At 33.3% G+C, this 22,969-nt stretch overlaps 3 protein-coding genes across 4 annotated transcripts; all 3 read right to left on the bottom strand.

Moving 5' to 3' along the window:
- Positions 1 to 6,271: 6,271 nt before the first annotated feature.
- LOC145619566 (protein NETWORKED 4A-like) lies at positions 6,272 to 12,877 on the bottom strand. Its single transcript, XM_081674284.1, has 5 exons — positions 12,615 to 12,877; positions 10,281 to 10,364; positions 9,694 to 9,802; positions 6,870 to 8,811; positions 6,272 to 6,775 (listed from the first exon to the last, which is right to left on the bottom strand). The coding sequence occupies exons 2-4, from the start codon at positions 10,293 to 10,295 to the stop codon at positions 7,160 to 7,162; spliced, it is 1,776 nt and encodes a 591-aa protein (XP_081530410.1). The 5' UTR covers positions 10,296 to 10,364; positions 12,615 to 12,877; the 3' UTR covers positions 6,272 to 6,775; positions 6,870 to 7,159.
- A 2,939-nt stretch (positions 12,878 to 15,816) lies between these two features.
- On the bottom strand, positions 15,817 to 17,388 carry LOC145619559 (peroxidase 57-like). The gene is made up of 4 exons (XM_081674278.1): positions 17,122 to 17,388; positions 16,828 to 17,007; positions 16,471 to 16,636; positions 15,817 to 16,330 (listed from the first exon to the last, which is right to left on the bottom strand). The coding sequence occupies exons 1-4, from the start codon at positions 17,344 to 17,346 to the stop codon at positions 15,921 to 15,923; spliced, it is 981 nt and encodes a 326-aa protein (XP_081530404.1). The 5' UTR covers positions 17,347 to 17,388; the 3' UTR covers positions 15,817 to 15,920.
- Positions 17,389 to 20,211: 2,823 nt separating this feature from the next.
- Positions 20,212 to 22,853, bottom strand: LOC145619544 (cationic peroxidase 2-like). Of its 2 annotated transcripts, XM_081674259.1 has the most exons (5): positions 22,504 to 22,853; positions 21,492 to 22,384; positions 21,219 to 21,398; positions 20,971 to 21,133; positions 20,212 to 20,868 (listed from the first exon to the last, which is right to left on the bottom strand). In XM_081674259.1, exons 2-5 carry the CDS (start codon positions 21,726 to 21,728, stop codon positions 20,465 to 20,467), a joined length of 984 nt encoding a protein of 327 aa, XP_081530385.1. In that variant the 5' UTR covers positions 21,729 to 22,384; positions 22,504 to 22,853; the 3' UTR covers positions 20,212 to 20,464. The 2 variants fall into 2 exon arrangements, with proteins under 2 accessions (XP_081530385.1, XP_081530393.1); XM_081674267.1 differs by lacking the exon at positions 22,504 to 22,853 and having other exon boundaries at positions 21,492 to 22,413.
- Positions 22,854 to 22,969: the final 116 nt, after the last annotated feature.

The following is a 22,969-nucleotide window of genomic DNA, read 5'->3' as shown; positions in this document are numbered from 1 at the left end:
TTGACCATAATTTTTCATAAATCATAACCTTGAATTGGATTATTGGACTTGGAATATGTTTTGCTCGTGATCGTCCTACAGGTTGCTTAAATTCACCATGATAAGACAGGGCGAGCAAGGGAAGCTACTTAGTTGTACATTTGAGCTGGAGTCTCAGACTTTTCGTTGGCACACCAAGTCGGGCAAGGTTGTTCAATCAGACCGGACGGAGGTGGTTACAACTTTCGTGCTACTACTGTTGTAGGTGGCACAAGTTAAATTTGCAAGCGACACTAAATGCTTAAATTGGTTATTCGCTTCAGTTCGCAATTTGTTATTCGGAGTACTTTTTATATTCGTCTATGGTTTATGCATATGCAAGGTTCGTTAGATCATGATCATTTGAGTTCTTTAGGAGAACAATATGTCTAACAATCTAATATATGTCAAAATCTAGGTTTGATCGCACAATCTGTTAGACACTGTGTGCTAGGCCTTAGCCGATAAGACTCATATGTCAGTGTAAAGCTAGTTTCTGTAGGGTCTGGGTGCATTTTTGTTCAAAGAGGAAGAACGTATAAACTCACATTCAATGGGGAGATTGTTAATTGTAAGTGTGAGTATGATTTGTTCCACACGAAAAATAAAACAAAGAGATTTTGACTAATAACACAAGCGGGCTACACTTTTTATTGTCAATTGGTTTTAGGTTAAAACCTTACTTTGAGCACTAGTAGTCTAATAGTGGACTTTTGGGCTATTCTCCTTTGTTTCTCCTCCATTTATTATAATAATAGAATAATAGTTGATATTTTACCATAGATTTGCATTATTTCAATTTTTAAAACAAAATTGACTAATTGGCTCCATACAAATCTATAAACTTGATTTTGGCCCCTATTGCATTACTTCTGGATTCGTTTTCCGCAGAGTCACATACATCAAAATGGGGTCACTTGAGCCCATTGAATGAAAATATAAATAGTGGATTTCTCTAGATTTGCATTTTTTTTTATTTTTATAAAACAAAATTGACAGTTTCCCCCATTCATAGCCCTATAATTGGTTGTATGTAACTCCACTTGATACAATAATGTTTTTGAATCCGTTATTTTTTACCTGCAATTTTGTCCTAATGCTTCAAAAAGAGATAATAGAATTGAAATTAAAAAAATTATTAGAAGGAGAAATGACAAAACTATCACTAACTAAATGAGGTATTAATTAATGCATAATTCTCTCTCAAAAAAAAAAATGCATAGCATTGTATAGATTAGACATTTTGAGAGTGAGGAGGGAAGGGTAAATGATCCCCATTCTTAATGTGTTTTTAGCAGGAAGCCAGGAATTGAATCCTCAACCTCAAGATTACAATATACAATCCTTATTACTAGATCAAGCATAGCTTGTTTCATAACATAACTATTTGACGACACATACATGGCAAGAATGGTAACTCATAACTTTATATAGTCGTAAATAGCTTTCTAAATTCTAATATTACCTCTTTTTTTAAAAAAAAAATAAAAAATTAAAGTGGAACATAGCTTCTTGGTCTATTATAAGATTTTTGTACATCTTCATACTCTGTATAAGCTTTGAAATAAGTCAACCATACATTCTAAAACTGAAGAATTTGAGACAATGTAATCGTTGGCATCCACGATCCAAAAGAAGAATTCTAAAGCTAGAATGGGCAACTAGTGTTAATTTTATTACTCGTATTATCCTATTTCTCTTATTGTGACACAAGTCTATTTGTATTACTTAGGAAACTATGTTTTAATTTTGACTTTAATGTTAGATAAGTGTTTTGTAATGCAACACATAATTATTTATTCACACTTCACATGCACTCCACGTCTCCACGTTGGCCACGTCTCTACCCTCATCGGTCAACGTTGTGCACCTCACTCTTTTCATTCCCATAATAATGTGAGCAAGTAACTAATTAACTATGATCAATTGATCAACTTGTGAGTGAATATTATTACAATGCACATGACAATTTGCTCATTTTGTATGAGTTTATGTCCTCTTCTATTATACCTATAGACGAACACAATAATTTTGTCTTTTAAGACGTAAACTAATATTTGTGTTAATTCTTTTCGATTTATAGGGATTGACTAGTTAAACGAGAAAATTATAAGGAAAATAAAAACATTATCTTTTAAAAGATACAATAGTACGGAGTAATAAACACATAACCAAAAAGAAATTATTCAAACCTAACTCATCATCAAAAACTTCAAATTTTCTAATTGAAAACGACAATAATGGGTAAAAAACAAGCATAGACAAAAGAGATAGGAAAAGTGTTAGTGAGATTTATTTTTTGGTTTCTTTAATCTTACCTACCACCGTTAATAGTGACATGCATGAAGAATTGTTGAGAGATCCAAATACATTTCTTTATTTTCATGATAATCTTAGCTTATGTTATAAAGCCAATATAATAAAATGCATTGTAGTCCCACTAAATCGAATTTTCTATAGTTTGATGAGTGTGCCTTTTCTCCTACCACCGTGCTAACCCAACTTCACTAGTCAACTTAAGCCATCGCATTCTTGTACAATTCATACTTTAACTATATTGATGAGTGGTTCCCCTTTAAAGCTTTCAATTCCCAACTTTGAAATTATTGAATATACTTTCTCTGTTTCGAATTTATATTTATGTTGTTTTTTTTAGAATTTAAACATAAACCTAACTTATTGAAAGGAGAAAAATCTTGTTTATACTTGTATTTCCCTTAAGTCTAACTTGTTTAATTATATGACCTTAGATGTCACATGAGTATATGACCCTGGCCTATCCGAAAAAAAAAAGGTGAGGGGTACTAATTGAATAGTATTCCTTATGAAGGAGTCCAAATTTGGAAAAACAGCAATAGTTAGATGAATATTGATATATGGAGTATTACTTAAACATAAAAACATACTCTCTCGAATCCTTTATTAAGTGTGTATTATATTTTTTTATCTTTTACGAGTTTTAATGCAAATGAATGAAGTATAAAATTATGCGTGAAGTACATTGAGATAATCACGAAGAGTACAATATTTTGTTTTTTTAGTGGAGATATAATGAAAATGCTTTATTTTGTTGGTTATACAATTATTTCTTTATCAGTACATGTAGGTACCAACTTAGAAGGTATTAAGAGAAGTTTAGTACGGAGTATATTAATACTACCTCCGTTATAGACTATGTGTAACGATTTGACATAAAGCAGAGAGGGAAAATGTCTAATCGTTGCACATAACCTGTAACGAAGGTAGTATGTATGAAGTGGGGGGGGGTATGTAGGTAATTGTACATAAAATAAAAGATAGATATATTAAGACGTTTAATTAGAAAAACAAACACTTAGGGCCTGTTCTCTTACGTTGAAATTCAGTTCAGTTCAGTTCAGTTCAGTTCAGCTTAGTTCAGCTCAATTCAGTTCAGTTCAGCTCAGTTTAGTTCAGTTATAAGAATAGACCCTTAGAAAAGGAAGGTATCTTGCCTACGTAGTCATGATGTAAGTTAAATTTGTATCTTGCCTACGTTATTCATGATGTTTTTTATTCTTAAAGAAAATAAATTTAACTTATTCAGTATTTGTCAAGGAGTACAACAAACGATAAAAGTAATTTTTACACTATTTTGTATTTTTATCAAAATTTTTTGTATTCATCCGATTACTTGAATTGAATTTAGGATAACTTGTAGACTATTTTGGGAAAGTATAAATAAAGATTGGAAAGACTTTATGGATTATTTGTAGTATTGGAAAGTATATATTTATTATAAAAAAAATTATATCAATATTTATGTTAGGAAATCATGAAAATCTTATGCATGTATAGAAACTTGCTTTTATTGTTTGAAATTTAACAAAAATAACTATGCTTGAATATGTAAACAGTAATTATATAGATATATTTTATACATAAGATAAGCCAATGAGAGAGTGACATTTGTCATCCTCACATTGAGGCGCTTGTCTTTTAGTATAATATATAGATAGATAGATTACATTAGTTTGGAAGGAAAAAAAAAAAGGCCAAATAATTTAAGGCATAGAATTAGAGAGTACAATTTTTGTAGGAATTTTAAAACAATGCACGACATTCATACTCGGCAGTCGGCACGACATTCATAAAAAAAGAATGACGTCATAAAAACATCAGCTAATAAAGTTTAAGCTTCGTCAGCGAGCCATCACGCACGTGTGGACTACTAGGTGGCTGTATCTAAATGACTTTGTATTTGACATGTCTTAGCCTCTTCGATGGTCTTTGGATTTTGGAAGTAGGTACTCCGTAGTAATAATCAGATAATCTTCAACGCCATTTTAGACTATGTTTACTTGGACCAAAAATAAACAGGCAACATAATACATACGGTTTATGGCTTAAGCCAGACAATTTCCCACCAACGTGGAATGTGAGCTTGTCAAGCTACGGCTTTCCATGCGCCACACAACCTGATTAATTCGGGATAAATCCCATAAGGGGTTCTTCCTCCCTCATGGACCATGCCCACTAATCCAGTCCGGTTTGCAATGACGCTCCGTGTTAAATTTCAATTTAGGGTGTGTTCACTTCACCTTATTGGACATGAACTTATCCAAACTGAAATTATTTGATTTTTTTTTTTTTTTTTTTTTTTTTTTTTTTTTTTTGAGGGGGAAGATTAAAATTTATTAATAATAAGCCATACGGCACTTACATAAGAAATCGTAATCGAATATTACTAAGACAATTGAACCAATTACAAGTTCGAAATAAAATAAACTACAATTGCACGCGCAAATCGACTTCTTGAAATACCCTTGTCTCATATAACGCTGTCTTATGCAGCCTCTTGCAAGGGGGTCTAGCAATAAGTTGTAGTTTCTGACGTGAACCTTAATTGACTCAGAAGCCTGTACTCCTCGACCTGAATTCAAATTTGGTGTCGTACAATTTATCAATGACAAAACAATCTCCGATTCAAACACGGATTTTGGCTTGGAAGCATAACCCTTAAGCCCAAACCAAAAGAAGATCAAACCAAAGCCCCATAGCCAAAAAACCCGGCTCAAATCCTGCACCAGAAGATCGGGAAATCGATCTGCACTCCCCATAGCACACAAACGCACCACACAAAAAGAAAAAATAACAAGTCCGAATAAACCACACACACAAACAGAGAAAAAAGAGACCCAAAAACCGCACACACCACTAATAGAAAAAACAGAAGAAAACCTAAAAAAGAAAACTAAGAACGTAAACATAACAACCGACTCCGCAGCCCATCCGAGCACCACCACCAATTCTCCGAGATTCACCAACCCAAACCACACACCACCGGACAGTAAGGCCCGAACCGCAGAGACCCGCCCGAGAGGCCCAAACCCCACAAACCCCTGAACCGCGGCAGCGACGGCTGGAAGCACCAGACTTAGAACGGCCCTACGCGAGGGACTCAGAGGGAGATAACTCTCCCTCTCCATTCTCATACAAAATGTCGCGACGACGAGCGAGGCGAGCGAGGCGGTGGAGCAGAGAAACGGCGGGGAAGCGGAATAGAAGATCGGTGGCATGCCGGCTTCAAGGCCAGTGAGGATAAGAGGCGGCCGAAAAGGGGCAGCGGCGCTTGTTGCTAGGCCAATCAGACAAAAAATCAACACGAAAAACGAAAAAAACACCCTAAGAAAGTAGATCGGAAGCTCGCCGACGATGTGGCATGGGCGGTGAGCCACACGCCCGCCGGCGAGCCTCATGGCCGAAGAAGTTTTTTGCGAGAAGGGTAGGGTTTTGGGAGAGAAAAAGCCAGAGATGATATAAAAAGCTAGAGAAACATTATGAAAATTATTTGAACTTAATAGAACTTATTATACCTTATTAAATTTATTAGATTTTATTGCACTTATTAGAATTTATTGAACCTTATTAAAACATATTAAACCTTATTAGAACTTATAATACTTTCTTTAACTTATTGGAAGTTATTAAAGGTTTGTTATAATCTATTGAAAATAACTGAACTGACTAATTGGAGCTAAAGTGAATTGAGCTGAAATGAATTGTTTATGAGAGATGGAAATTAAGAAATGAACTGAACTGAATAGAGCTAAAATGAATTGTTTATGAGAGATGGAAATTAAGAAATGAATTGAACTGAATTGATTGAAGCTGAACTGAACTGAACTAAAATTAAGCTGAACAGAAGAGACCCTAAATCTTAATGAACTTATTATACCTTATTAAACTTATTAGACTTTAACCTGAACTGATCTAACTTAATAAACCCGACACTTATTTTTATAAGGTGAAGAGAACAAGCCCTTAGAAGAGCCTTCTCCAATAAGGTGAAGAGAATAAGCCCTTAGAACTTTAGACGAGCCTTCACCACATTTAAAAAAAAAAAAGTAAAAGAAAATAAAAAGAAGCTCAGGCTTCCCATGCAATGTTCATGTACACTTCCACACATTAACACGCCAGATAGGGAAGATGCAGGGCTGGGCACCGGAAATGAACCATTTCTATTCATGCTATGTCAACGTTCATAAACATATTTTTTTTTACAAGGTACATCAATCTCACACAACAAAGTACCTCCGTTTAAAAACAGGAGCAAACCAAAGAAAGTAGATAAAAATATACAGTGTTGATGTTCAATGTGCTAAGGTTATTGTCAAATTATATAATTGCTGAGGCTCCAAACGAACGAGACCAGTTCTACAGCCTCCATCGGTGGGTATGGACCTGCACAGCTCCACTTCACCTCTCAGAAGTTCAGAGTACAAAGAGTAGAAACATCCTGTAAAATGAAACAAGTTTAATTCAAGGTCTCAGAAATACCAAGTACTTTGTATTAAACATCCAAAATATACCAGTGACAAAGAATCACCAACCTTATATAGTTAAATGAGTAAAAGCTGCTGTTTGTCCACGCTAAACTGAGTTCCATCAAGATGACGGTCAGCAAGCCGGCCATGACTAACCTAACAAGTGAGCATGCTCATGACAAGTTCTGATTCTTCAAACCCAACAAGAAAGGAACAAGAAGAAAACCAAAACCGATTCCTTGATGATATATGTACAAAAATCAATGAAGAAATGGAAATCCATCTTATAGATCTATATGCAAACCCTCAGGAAAAAAGAGGTCTTCACATCTCTCTATCCAGGAAAGCGAAAAATATTAAGATGCAAAAGCATGAAGCCGCTTGAACCCTGTGAAAGTTTGTCGAAGGTGCTGGTAATTATTCCTGTAATGCTCAAGGGAGAAACATAGCTGCCTGATTGCCTCCCTTTTTCCTTCAGCAGTTTCCAACATCGAGGCTTTCTGTCTCTCAACCTCTTCTCGCAGTTCCTCAACTTTTAAATTTAAATCCTGTACCACTATACTTGTTTCTTCCTTTTCAGCAACCAGCTGTTGCAGACGCTTTTCCATTTCAGCAATTTGGTCATTTCTTGCACTCAGTTCAGTGTTGAGCTCATCTTTTTCACTTGATAGATTTTCATATTTTAGCCTGTATGCATCAAGGTCACTTTCCAGCATTTCTAGCCTATGCGTCTTATCAGTAATATCCGCTTTCAGGTGTTCAATTTCATCATTTAATTTTTTCTCCAGCGCCCCATGCTGGGTTTCTAAAGAATGACAATTCATTTCCCATTCCCTAAGCTTCTCTTCCAAGCGAGTCTTTTCGTCAGTCAATCTAGTTATTTCAGCATGGAGCTGATACTTACGATTAGCATCAGAGATCACTTCTTTCAAATCCCGGACCTCATTTTCTCGATCTGTTAAACTAGTTTTGTACCTCGCAATCCTTTCTTGCAGCTTGGCTGCCTGTCGTTTCTCAGATTCAATCTTCGCTTTCCATGTAGCAGCTTCCTTCTGAGCCATTTTAAGCAGATCCTGCATTTTCCGTATGTTGTCAGAAGAATCTTTGTTCTCTTTTCTTAAATGTGCCATCTCTTTGTCTAAAGCTTGAAGTCTCCCCTTTGTGATTCTCAACTCTTCAGATAGTGTCCGGATCTTTTGTTCAGGTTGAGAAACATCTACTTCTAGCACATTACTTTCACCCGTTTCCTGATCAAACTTTTCCGTGGAATCAATATTTTCCACTCCAGGATACTCATTCAGCGAATTGCTGGTGAATTTCAGGAGTTCTATTTTCAAGTTAGCTATTTCTTCTTCTGATTGGTAAATTTTAAGCCTTGCCAATTTCAATTCTTCTTCATAATCTGCAATCTTAGAATGCACATCATCAAAATTGCCACTACTGATTTTCCTCAAGGATCCATTACGATTCTCATGCTGCTGCACCTGTATCTTCTCCACATCACAACTCTCAGTTTCTGATTCCAAAGGCCTTGACTGCACCTCCTCTTCACCAGTGTTCACTGATATTCCAGTATAGCTGTATAAAGAGGACACATCAGATTCTGAAAATTCTGTCTCGGAGTCTGATACTGAAGGTGTTTCATCTCCTTTTGCAGATCGATCGTTGCTACTTTTCTTAGGACCAAGAAAAAAGTCAAAGCCAGCAGCTCGAGGACCGGATTTCCGATGGATAAACTTTTGATCCTGAGGGGACCATATAGAAGTCACATCAGCACTGGCATCTGATCCAATGGACCCCTGAGATTGTAGGTCAGTCGGAATGTTCTTCCGCACTTCTCCAGTCAAATGTTCATAACGCTCAGCAAGTGACTTGTACATCCGGTAGAACTCTTCTACATGAGATAGTAATTCAGGCCTCTTCTGATAATACATGTCAGCCTTCTTTGCTAACGAGTCTCCATCCCCTTCAATCAACTTTTGCATACGTTTGTAATGTTGTTCCATCTCTGCAGAAAAGGATCTAAGTCATCATTACAACTATCTTAAGACTTAACTGTTCAGTTCTCACCATGTACTGAGTTGTAAATGCACTCATCCACAGAAGTTAAAAATCTTTAAATTGGAATCTTTTACATCATTGGCATATAGATCAATATAGTAAATTCATCTATTTACTCACTGGACACAATACAATAAGACATCGATCAGTTTAGTAAATTCATCTATTTATACGAGAAGCATGCCATTGAAAGTGCTATACCTTTGAGATTACATAATGTGAATTGACATAAATAAAGAGGTCTAAACTATAAAAAGCGATTCAAAAGCATTAAGATGCTACAAGTCTTTCAAAAACAGAAGCAAAAGCAGCCAAGTTAGCACAAAAAATTGAATGTAGTAGTCAATTGCAAGTTTGCAATCCGGTCATCCAAATAGATTGACAACACAGTATCCAGCTAACATGTTTCCCATGATGGTTTTCAGGAAAGCAAAAAAATATGAAAAATTAAAAACATGAGGATGATGACTCAAAAATCATTATCTCAACCTCATGGAAGGGAAGGTTAAAAGTGGTGCTTGACTGCAAAGTGCAAACTAATCCCTTCCCTAGCATTTCTCCTAGACTACATCAGTCTTGGGAATGAGCTGGTTGGCCTTCCACAATGCTACTTTATATACTGCCAGAGCATTATATGCTGAGGCATAAAATCCCAATTTCCACGGACAACGCATTTCAGTTACCAGCATAACTTGATACCACATAGGGAATTAGATGCTAAAATGCCAATGATTATATATTGTGTGGTATATCAAGTGTCGTAGCTAACTAGATGGAAGAAATGTGTGATAAAAGAAAATGCTTAAAGCCAAGTGCATAAGTTACTTACCCTCTAAATTTTCAGCAAGCCATTTTGTGTTCCTTCCAACATGACTTTCCCACCACCAAGAACTTGATTTTCTTGATTCTGATCCTTTAAAAGGACTCTTTGAAGATACCTAAGATCATTAACAAATCAATATCATAACTAGTCACATGAGAATTGGGTGGATCTGTCATGAAACATCTACACTGAAGAGTAAAATATACTCTTGGTCCTTTTTTTTAAGAAAATTCTTATTGGCCAGATATTAAATATCTTGAAGGGTCCTCTCATAAATACAGTGTTTCACTTTCTACTTTTCTAGTATCATGAAACACTACGGTAGAGCATAGGATGAAAACAATAGTTGAATTATCACGCTACCATAAAAGACAATAATTATGTCGTAGATTCCCATAATAGTAAATTAATAAGTGATTGAAGATGAGTAATACAGTAGCATAGATAGAAAAGATAAACCTAATGGTGTACATCAGAGTTTTACAAGAAAAGAAAGCAAAGATAAGGACCTTCACAATTAGGTAAGAGAGAATCCTGTTAATTTTGACACATAGAAAATCCAAATAAGAAACAGAAAAAGTATAACTTCTTACCGATGAAGTAGCCATTTCTTTCAATTAGCTATCCTAGAGAGAACAAGATCCAATAAAGGGGAAATGTGCTATTGGAAATTTAACCTGCAAACAGAATTAATAGCAGATAAGCATTTCAACAACTTAACATCACACACTTCACTTAACACAGAAAGAGAGGGAATAAGAAAGGAAAGAATGTAGCTACATCTCTCATAACACAAACAAAAAGCAGTTCCTTTTATGTTATAAATCTTTAGTGAGCCCCTTGTCATTAATTAGTACTCCGTAATAAATACTAAGTAGTTTGTAATACGAGTATGTATCATTAACTTCTCAAAGGTATTTTTGAAAAATATTCCCACATGTGCATATTGTTGCAAATACAGTTCTCATAACCCGAAGTGATATGCACTCACAAAAGCATCATTATCAAAGAGAATACCAGTAAAAAATTTGCAGCACAAAGCTATAATGATATACAATATCACTAACAACGAGCAGGGATACAAACAACAAAACCAAAATCTGGCAAACAGAAACTAAAATCAAAACCCCTCGGCAACCACTGAAATAACCAGGGAAACAGAAGCAGATCAACACTCCTTCTATACCCTCACTAATTAAGACCAGTTAAGAATTCAGCTATTTAAATTAATTCATTTAGCTAGGGTGCTCTAGACATGAGCTTGTGATGTGAGTCAATTTTTCTTGTTAAAACATATATAAGCAGATGAGATCAAGGTTTCACAAATTTCAACTCAAAATTCTAACATGTAAGCAATTAAGAGCATATAAACTAAAAGATAATATATACTCATGAGTCATGATACATTGTGTCTATTTTGTTGCTTATAAACAGGGAATATTCGAGCACACATATTCATTAGTTGTTTTCAACATGGAAAAATACCGGCAAAATACTTGTAAACCAAGCAAATAGTAGTCTCGCGACTCTCACCTACAGACTCGAGAACATGATAATCAGAAGAGTCTATTAGCCTATTAGGTACAACCAAGAGTAGCTATTAACAATCTAGAAAACACACAGTTAGACCCTTTGTTGTCTCCCTCAAATTCTCATCATATCAACAAATAATTTGCCGTAAATGGTTGCTTCACACATAAATTTTGCTCCAACTCATTTGTGGATATACAACACCCATTTATTTCTTCAATTTCCTTAGGATTCTTATTGTTATCAACTCTCTAACATCTTAATGTTTGGTGCATGTGTAAAATCAAGCTTCCCCCTACTAGTTATTTCCATCCAATCATCCGAGGTCTCCACTAGTGAGTTCAAAGGAAATTTCTCCCTCATTATACAACATCCCCCTACTAGTCTATTAACCCTTTCCTCAGCCCGAAATCAATAGTATAATGTGACAACTAAATAAAGACGGAGGGAGTACAACGAGCAATAAAATAACGATTAACAACATTAAATTATACGATAAGAATAACAAGATAGAACACGTATAGAAGAGGTCCAATAAAACCAAGTAACGTCGTTAACCGCAGGCATTTGTGCAACTACATGTGTCATGCGTGGCCTCCAACAAGTAGCTAATGACCGTGTCAGTCCACAATTAGTGTTCAAATTACTCGATAATCATCAACAATTAAACTAATTTAATCTAATTCTATCTTAATGCATAATCTCTTTAACATTAAAAAAAAAACCGAAAGTATAGATTAATACATAAAATAAGAAAGCTCAATCAAGAAAAGAACGTGCGAGTAGTCAACCCAGTGAAATGCGATGGTTTCCTAGAATTTGTCAATGACAACTACCCCATAATTAATTCTACAAGTTTAAATTTTTTTTTATTTTTTTTGTTCATATATCCAAAAATAAAATTCCCGATCCCAGAAAAATCTGGTAAATGAACAGGGTATGTTCAATTGTTCATAAAAAAAAAAAAGTTAAAGACAAGAACTTTTGTATATAAATGTGAAAATTAAGAGTAGTGCAATTACAAAGACAATAAATATCAGAAATTTAAGAATAAATTGGTAAATTTCCCTATTAATTTTATCTAAATTGAAAAGAAACTACCCAAAATTTAAAAACCCTTCTTCCTAAAATATAGAACATTGTCTTACAACCGCCCTAAAATCTAGAGGGTGATTCTCAAAATGTGAAACAAAACCTGAAATTGCGAAATTAAATCCTGAAGAAACATAAAAATGTTGGGTATTTTTGGGATTATGTATATATATAAAAAAATAAATCCAAAAGGAAAGAAACAAAAAATGTAATAATTGTAATTATAATGACAAGAATAAGAGTATAATGATAACAAAAAGAAGAGAAAAGTGCAGAAAAAATGATAATAAAAATAGAAAAAGAACCTGAAATAATATCCAAAATCAGTTGGAAAGTAATTGAAGAAGCATGTCATTCAAATTGGAGATAGAAAGTGAAGCTCTTCTTCAATCAATTCTCAGAGGAAGAAGAGATAGAAAGAGGAGAGAGAAAGAGAGAGGGTTAATCAGGTTTCCTTTTTGTAAAAACCTCTGTCACACTTTCTGAATTTGGCCCTGTCTTACGGAAAATTATACAAAAGTTTAAGCCACCCTTTTTTTATTGGGTCAACTTTACTCGTTTTCCCCTCTTTCCCACCATTTTTTGTTGGTTTTTTTCAAATCAACAAGGTGTGAGTAATTCTTTTAGTCACATCGTTGCTTACTGTTGCCTTATATCTTAATTTTTGCGAGTGATTTTGAGTTGGTCCCTTTATGTTTAAATAAGTGAAATGTTTTCTTTTACATGTATATTAATGTAAAATTTTCTCGTCAAAAAATAAAATAAAATATTAATGTAAAATTTGAACATAAATGAAAATAGGTGCTATGTGTGTTTAACAAGTGTTATAATACATCTTACATTTTTTTTTTCTTTTCTTTTTTACAAAAACCTATGAGTATATTTTAATATTGTACTCCCTTAGTTCTCATATGATTTTCCCATTTTGAATATTTGGGTCAAACTTTAAAAATTTTGACCATAAATTCTCATTAATCATAAGGGATTATATGTTCAAATCATCACATGGGGATCTTATTGAATTCGTCATATTGTAAATTTTATTAACATCAAATTTTTATAGTTTTTACTCGTATGAAAAAATGAGACATAGACGTTTTTAGACACGTCTTGGAGATCGTAAAAAGTCAATGGGAAAATCATATAGGGACGGAAGGAGTATCTTTCTTTTCATTACTTATTATTATTATTATTATTATTATTTATTTCATGTCACATTCATTAATTTTCAATAAACTATTAGAATATCCATAATGGCTGATAAGAGGTCTTTGCTTGAAATTTCTTAATAGTTAGAGCTACTAGCTAGCCTAGCCAATGTGGAGAAAATACAAGTTCATCTTGATGATAAACAAAATTTGTTTATCTAATGGCATTTTTGTAAATAAATTAACAAAAAATCTCAGTCAGCATGGCATTCTCGTAAATAAGTTAACATTTGTGGGACTCGCATATTAATAAAAGTTGTTAACTTATTTACAAAAATGTCATGCTGACTGGAGTGAATTGTTGATATATTTACGAAAATGCCATTAGATAAACAAAGTTTGTTTATCATGAAGATGAATGGGGCTCCCTTGCCAATGTGGTGGTACAAGGATTGCAAAACTATGTAATTTCACTATACCCAAAGCCACTTTGATTAGATACTGTGTATTTTATGCATTTACTTTCTCCTATTTTTACTGTTTATATATATTTATATTTATATCTTTTTGATTGAATAAACGTTGTACATTAAATAATGGAGTTTGAGAATAATAATGTATCAGCCCAAAATTGTAAGGAGGTGTTACTAGCCATTGTAGATGCTCCTTACCCCATTATATTTCTTTTACCATATTTTAATATTTAAAATATCTCATTTACCTCTTATTTTATCTAAGTTAATTAAATTGCCTAAAATTATGCTCTAATCAAAGTGTCACATTTATTAAAACACGGAGGGGAGTAATAAATTTACATAAACAAGATAAGTTCAGATCATGAAAGATAAATAAGTTGCCATAAAGGTTAATAAAAGCTAGCTATCCAAGTTGAATTTAGAACAAAAATAAGTTCTTATGAACATTATATTACAAGTTTACAACGATGTGCAACAAGATTAATCCAAAATGTTACTTAGCTTATTAACATTTTATTTATATAATAGCATAAAAATACTAATTAAAGTTGTGCTAAAAATCAAAGCATGAAGACATTCAGAAAGGAAGGGGGTAGTATTTAAGTACATTTCGATTAATTTAGTATAAAATAATAAATTAATGTATTGTACTGTACTGCATATAAAAAAATAAAATAAAAAGCACAATAAAATTAGACCACATTTGAAATAGGCTCCCCATTATTTAAGTAGATTGTTGAATTGGTGTTTCAATTGTTTAATCTGACTCAGATTTTGCCGAGTATTCGCACAATTGCACTACAAATTCTCCACAAGAAAACAGGAAGTAATGTACGAAGGACTTGTACAATTTAATACCCAAAAAAAAACGAAGTACTTTAAATTATTGCTGAATACTCTGAGCAAATAACATACGAAAGAAATAAAGATTAAAAAAATGGGTTATTGTCTTGAGGAAGATACTTCATGAACTAGTCCATGTGACTTGTTCTGTCTGTAGTTGTGGACTTGTGGTGTCATTATACAAGAATTTCCTCACCCAGTGCTTCACATTTATTTGCTAACTGATCGAAACTTGAAATAATGTATTGGGCGATAACATAAACGAGCTACTCTAAGGTTACAATTTATTCACGTTATTTTCACTTATTTTAAAAATATAAGTTTAAAATAGAGTAAAATAATAATGGACTGTAGAAGTCCAAAGGTTAGTCATGACTCATGAGAGGCCTTCTAGCTAAGGGCAAGTCTCTTAGGTACATGAAATTTTACACTACGTATGTAATAGGAAGGTTCTACAGAGTCGTATGTACTACGGAATAGTTGTTTTGTCTTTGTCGATTTTTCACAACCTTTAACCTGAAACTCATCACATGTTTTTGGGCCTAATAACCGTGTTAGACTTGTTAGGCCAAACTTGCTAAATTGGTAGCTATTAATTAATAGTGTACATGATTGTATCATTTGTATGTTATCTTAGCTTTCATGTGTCATCATTTATGACTATAGTTTAGGAAACCATTTACGCCCTTTGCCAAAAGATATAGTCCGTTATAGTTCGAGGAAATTGAGAAAAGTATTGTTTTGACCACATTCATCACCACCAATAATCCTCGAACAATCTCTTTCAACTATTGGAAGGACATTAGCATCAGAAATAATGGCGTTATTAATTACTGATGTTCCTATGTTGTTATTTGAGTTTTATTTCCTATCAAAATCAATAGCAAGATAAAAAAAACTTTTCATCATAAGATTTAAAATTCTACATTATTCACTAGGAAGTAATTAAAGACACAACTATAAGTATAGTAAACTTATTAATAATATTGCATTAGTATAACAGTGAAAAAACACTTGAACGAGTACATATATAATGAATTCAAACAAAAATTCCTTATAGAAATTGAAGCAAAACAATGAAATAATCAAGGTACAATCAAATGACTGTAAGTTAAAAATGTGGTTAATTAATATTCGAATATTTCTAGCGGACCTTCTTGCATGTTCCAAGTCTAACCTCACCATTAGTGTTAACTCCGACTAAGGCCAATTTGCGCATAGCCGGACCGATTTTCGTCGTAAATACCCTATTGTCCTCAGCAGCTCTTCTAACAATGTCCTTAGTCAAAGGATGAATAGCTAATTGCTGATCAACTTCTAGAATACCTTCACCTTTCATTATTTTCTTGAAGAAACCATTGTCCATAACGAATTCGCTTCCCTTAGTTTGATCAAGGAATGCCTCGTTGTTAGACACGGTGTTACGTGGACAAGTCTTCTTTAGGGATTTGAGCAAGCCACCGGACATGGCTGGGTCTGGTTTCCCAGTGTTGTGGAAGTTGTATAGACGGTCTTGGAAATTGTCACAGTGTGAAGTTCCAACAGTGTGACAACCTGTATAACAAATATATATACACGACGTGATTAAATTACTATATATCGTTGTATATGATTAAGCTATACGTACGAAAGTGTAATGTTCATTATGTAACTCTTGTGTGTGTTACATGCCTCCTATGAACACGAATAATTACCTAAAAGGTATACAAAGTCCTCGGTATTTAAGCCGTGTTGAGCAAACAATTTAACAGCTTGGGGGACTGGGATGCTTGGCTTTGGAAGCAATTGAAGTGCATCACTCGATCTTGATATACGACCGTCTTTTCTTCCAGTTTCTACCTTGTACCAAGATGCTCCACCCTGGAGTAGAGTAAAATTGAATTAGCAAAGGAAATTAAACAATCAATATGTAATTACTTTTAAGTCTTTTATAGTATAATGTTTAACTTTTGAGTTTATCAAATTGTAAATTTGAGAGGCCATATATAATTTAACAAGGTAAAATTAAATGTTGTAGCTAGGTTTAACATTATTAAGGCTTAGTGGCTTACCAAGAATGTAGCATCTCTAGCGGCCAGGATAATAATGTCAGCACATGAGACAATTCCAGGACATCTTCTATCAAGAGCAACCTTTGCCTCTTCAACGATTTCAAAACCACGAACACTTAGGTTTGGGGGTGCAGTTTTCTCGGTCCCTTGACCCTCAAGCAAAATTGATGCATCACAACCCTACATTTTATTTTTAATCAATACATGCATTATTATACTACGTACATAAAATATAACAAGGGTTGTAATAATTAATTTAAATTATTAATGAACGTTAGTTGCATTGTCACTTACCCTAACGAAACAATCATGGAATTGCAAGCGAATAAGATCAGCAACGGTATCTTTATCTTCATCGAAATGCTTTTTAACAACGGAGAAGACGATGGCCTCAGCATCGACTTTGGTACATCTCTTCTTGTAGTAGCCGATTTCAAGGGCGCCATAACAATCCCCTACAAGGGTCATTAGAAGGAGGACAAGGGCTAGTACTACCGTTGAAGATTTCACTCTTGCCATATCTTCTTTTAACACTAAAACTAGAATTATTATTTTTTTGATTTTTTGTTGTGCGAAGAAAATGTATGAATTCTAGGGGTAAATATAGCTGAATTTTAAAGCTTTTATAATTTGGTAACTTGTTGTCACGTTTAATGAAGAGTTGGCTAGTTGTACCACAATTAACGTGCATTATTTAGGTTCAAGGTAATGCCTACTCCAAGATCTCTAGTTCTGATACGCACTACTTGGTCAATTACATAGCTGTTATAGCTAATGCCTAGCTAAGAAGAATAGTCAGCTTGATAATTTTATGTGAAATGACCGGCATTCTGATATCATTATCTTTTGAAAGCCCATTTTTTTTGTTTATATAAATGCATAATTGGAATGTAACTACTCAAGATTTATTGAGATCATATTTTATCTACATCATTGGTTTTGCAATTCTTTTATGCTTCTATGAAGTATAGTTTAGCCGGCTATTAATCGGAAAGATCAATCAATGCTAAGATAATATGAGGAATTTTTTATTTATTTATTTATTTTTTTTTAAAATTATCCTTGTCTTAACTCTCTATATCATTCCAATTTTATCAGATGTTTCCGAAGAGACAAATACCCCTAGTCTTAAATAAATATAATTATTCTCCGGACATGATTCATTATGGTAGCCAAAAGAGGGTGTTACTTTAGTTTTCATTGATTAAGTCATCTAGACCGATCGAGTTAGGTCCAATAATATGAGATTAATTAAACAAAAAATGATCATTTAGTAAGTGTTTGTTTTATTTTTCTAACTTAAACTATTTATTTATACACCAACTTTTCCTTTAGGAAATACCGAAATACTCATTCTTATATGCCACACGCCATACCATTATTCAATGCCGTGACATGTTCAAATAATATGATTGTTGGCAATAAAAATTGGGATTATTTAAAATGCATAATCAGGGTTACCAATAAGCATTCAAAGAGGAATTATAGATTAGTGTATGAAGTTTATTAGCTATACTTTCGATTAATTATCCATGCATAAACATAGGATTACATATTCTTTTAGTATTGCTAAATTCTCTATTAATTAATTAGTTGAAAATTGTCAGTGAGATATTTCAATATTTGTGAAACTTAGCAAGTGATGTAATATTCATAGAAAGGAGTTAGTTACCCTTCACAATATTACAATAACAAATTCTTTTTTTTTTTTTTTTTTTTTTTTGGAGGAACAAATTCATAATAACAGTTGGTTCGTGGAGGCGGATGCACGATCCACATGGTGCATCCGCTCCAAAATACAAAAAGGCAGAATGAACATTCAGATATATACTAATGAACATGGTCATATAAAAGAACATAGTAGCCATTTATAATGTACATGAACATATACATAAAAGAACATAGTGTTCATTTATAATGTGCATTAGTTTTTTATGCAACAATTTTGTATATATATTTTTTTAAAAAGAAATTTTGTATAATGAAATTGATAAATAGTACTATAATTATTTTTTTTTACCATACATTAATTACAAATCATTTCAATTTTTTATAAATTTGATTGAAAATTGTAATATTACATTAATTCATACTTGTTTATTTTGAGTTTGAGTGTTTGTTTTTTATAAATTTGATTGAAAATTGTAATATTTGATTTTATTGAAAATTAATTGCGATTTTGATATAATTTTGTTGTTGCAATGAGAAATAAAATGAAATTCTTGAAGAAGATCAACCGATTAATATATTTTGGAAGAAGAAAACAAGCAAATAGACAAATTTAGAAAAAGTTGTAGATCCAAATAATACAATGTACATTAAAATAAAGTAAAATGTTCTTTTTTCATATACTTATATGATGCAAATAATACAATGTACATATAACATGTAACCAACATTATAACATATATGTTCATTAGAATATAATACAATGTACATTATAATACAGTAAAATGTACATTTTCATATACATACATGATCATTTATACCAAATGTACATTTATTATATGAATAATGTTCTTTAATATTATCATGTTCTTTACTAATATTACAAATGTTCTTTAGATTTACAAAAAAAATATAAAACTGGATGTTCTTTATAAAATAGCTATATGTTCTTTACAAAATAGCTATATGTTCTTTACTCAATAGCTAAATATTCATTCCGCTTTTTTTTAAAGAACACTGAATGCACCAAGCATGGTGCATCCGCCTCCACAGAAAAAATAATTGATTAATTACTAGAAAGTCGTCATCATTGAGATGGTAACTTTTAGATCGTTTAACATAATTTGGTCACGGATCTATGAACTAATTTAATTTCTAGTATAAGTTTTCAAAAAAAAAAAAAAAAAAAAAAAAAAAAAAAAAGCCTTTCTATCATTTCTTATAAATTGATTGTTATTGTTTGTAATAATCAATAAATCAATTTCCTTTACTTTTGGACTACATTTTTGGCAAATTCTTTTGAACTGATCTATATATGTAATGTAACTAATAATACTTTATTCGTTGGACAAAAATAAATATCATCAAACCATCTTTTGTAACAATTTTTACCATGATGAGAATTAAGTTTGGCCTAATTAGTTTGAGACTCTCCTTCCACCTCTGTGAGAGGAGTTTTATTCTCTCTATTTGTAAGAAAATTCTCCTTACCAAAGAAAAAAAAGGTATTGAAGTGTAATTTCTCATAGAAAAAAAGTTTTTCTCCCTACTTTGTTATTACAAATGACCACATATATAGTGTGGCCTGTTGCACATGAAATGTGCTAAGGCCAAGATAGGTTTTTATATTTTATAAAAAAATGTTCTCCCTTTCCATAAAGTCACCTTAATTAGTTTGAAAAACTACCTTCAAAGAACTTGTTAACCCGATCAAACAATAGACGTGATTGGAATTAGTTTTTGAAATACAATTACATACCATAATAACTTAGTCCCCTAATACCTAGGAGACACCAATAATTCCCAACATGGGAGAAACATAACATTACATCAAAAGAAACTTTAACAAATACAACAAACCCTCATTAACATGCAATAATAATGAAGTAATTAAGGTATCAATCAAATGATTGTTAATATAATTAGTGACACTTTAGGCAATTAGCCAATTTGTGATGAACAAAACTCCTTAGCGAACCTTCTTGCAAGTTCCAATTCTAACTTCTCCTTCGGTAAGAACTCCAATTAAACCCATTTTGCGCATAGATGGACCAATTCTAGTTCTAAAAATCGTCTCGTCGGCAGCCGTTTGGATGACAATGTCCTTAGTCAAAGGATCTAGAGCCAATTCTTGATCAACTTTAAGAATTCCCTTGCCTTCTATTATTCTCTTGAAGTAAGCATTGTCTAGTACGAATTCACTACCATAAGTTTGGTCAAGGAATGCTTCCTCGGTCGAGTTAGCGTTGCGAGGGCATTTCATTTTTAGGGAAGAGGCCAAATCAGAGTTCATGCTAGGGTCTGCTCCTCCATTGAAGTTGTATAGACGGTCTTCGATGTTTTCACAGTGTGCAGTTCCAACAGTGTGACAACCTGTATTATATATTCATTCGCCGATAGTTAGTTAATTATATGTTACAAAAATACCGTGCAATTAACTTACATTGAAATCTCAATCTCAGAGTGATTAATTACCTAAAAGATAAACGAAATCGTGTGTGTCTAATCCAAAACTGGCAAACAAATCTACAGCAGCAGGGATTGGAATATCGCGTCTTGGAAGCTGCTTGGCATCACTTGCTAGTGATGTGCGACCGTCTTTTCTTCCTGTTTCGACTGCGTACCATTCTGCTCCACCCTGTATACGCATGGTAAAGAAGAGTTAATAAAATACGCGAAATAATTTTATAAGTCAAGTGGAACAAAAAGGGGTATAGACTTACCAAGTACGTAGCAGCTCTTGCTGCTAGGATGATAATATCAGCACAAGAGACAACGCCGGGGCAGTATTTATCAAGGACAACTTTAGCATCTTCAATGATATCATAACCATCAACACTAAGGTTGTTACGTGCAGTTTTCTCTGTGTCTTCACCTTCTAGTAAAATTGAGGCGTCACATCCCTGTTTATATAAAGTTGAAACTCGTTAAATAAGTTATAACAGAGTAAGCTTAGGAAATGGGTTTAATATAACTTAGAATGATCAAGCACATACCCTAACGAAACAATCATGAAATTGCAAGCGAATAAGATCAGCAATGGTATCTTTGTCTTCATTGAAATGCTTCTTGACGACTTGGAAAACAATGGCCTCAACATTGACTTTGCCACACTTGCCATCGTAGTAACCAACCTTGAAATTGTCACCACATTGGCCATAGCACTCCCCAACAAGGGTCATCACTAGTAGCCCAAGGGCTAGCGCCATTGTCGATGATTTTGCTCTTGCCATAACTTGCTACTTAGAAAAGTTTTACTACTAGAATTGGTATTATGTATTGTAGTGTGGAGAAAAACAATGAAATCTTTGAGTATATATAGCAAAATTAAGAGCGGCCTTAAACTTCATTCAAAATTTGAAGTGGACTTTTTATTTGTTATTAACTTGTGCACACGATTGTTACTGAAAGTGGGATAGAAGTGCCTATTGACGTGCTCTCAGTCTTATCTAAGTAGATAACACTAGCTTTATTTTATTTTACAAGTTTGCTATGAAAATACAGTAATTAACTTGGGAGAAATGGTCTAATTTGTTCTTTCGTCTGAATTAAAAATAAACAATCCAAGATATATACTCCGTATATTGCCTATATCACTAATTATTTTTACAAAGTCATTAGTTGGTTATATGTTTGTATATTGCTCTAGTTGTGTTTGATTATATTGGATAATCCATAAATTGATACCACCTCTAAATCAGCAAAAATTGATTGACCATGAAAAATTAAGATGAATTGTACATATCTTCAAGAGCAGCTCGCGCCATGACACCAAGTGCACCAGATTTCGACCTTTCACTAATTCAGGATCCATCTGTATTGCTACAAACTATGGAGTACTATCTTCCCATTTAGTAACTTTTCATCAAGGCAGCTAAAAAAATATGACCTGCACAGAAGAAAAGTAACATTAAGTTTAAGACAAATTTTAACTTTTCAACTTACAATATCTCCTCATTTGACCTTTTACAAGATTGGTTTTGAATGTCTGCATAACTGATAACTTACCTCAGTGAAGCCATATCAGAAGACACATGAGAATGGATGCCCGTCACAGAAGGGGAGCTAAATGATCTGGCTCGAGTGACTGAATACTAAGAGTACAAGACGGTGCCAACACCATGTATAAGCCTAATGCTGTTATATCAAGGAACTGAGGAAGTTAGTGACCTCATGTCACGGGTGTCAGGGACACAGGGACCAAAGCCATTTGAAAGACAGCCTTGAAAATAAATTTAGGAAAATGATAATACCTAAAGCAAACCATAATCTGGGAAGACACTCCACTTGTATGAGAAGATAAGAAGATTTCGTATAGGGAGAACGACATTAGGACTCACGGAAAGCACACTCTTTAAACTATACTTCCTCCGTTCTGTTAATATTGCAACAAGGAGGAAATTCCGCATCCCAAAACACATTTTATATGCTAAATATCTATAATTGTGTAAAAGTAAAAATTATAAAAAGTTGA

The sequence above is a fragment of the Chenopodium album genome, chromosome 3 (assembly GCF_948465745.1).
Source record: "Chenopodium album chromosome 3, dcCheAlbu1.1, whole genome shotgun sequence".
Classification (NCBI taxonomy): Eukaryota; Viridiplantae; Streptophyta; class Magnoliopsida; order Caryophyllales; family Amaranthaceae; genus Chenopodium; species Chenopodium album.
The sequence above is the reverse complement of the archived record's forward strand: the minus strand, read 5'-3'. Positions and strand labels throughout refer to the sequence as shown.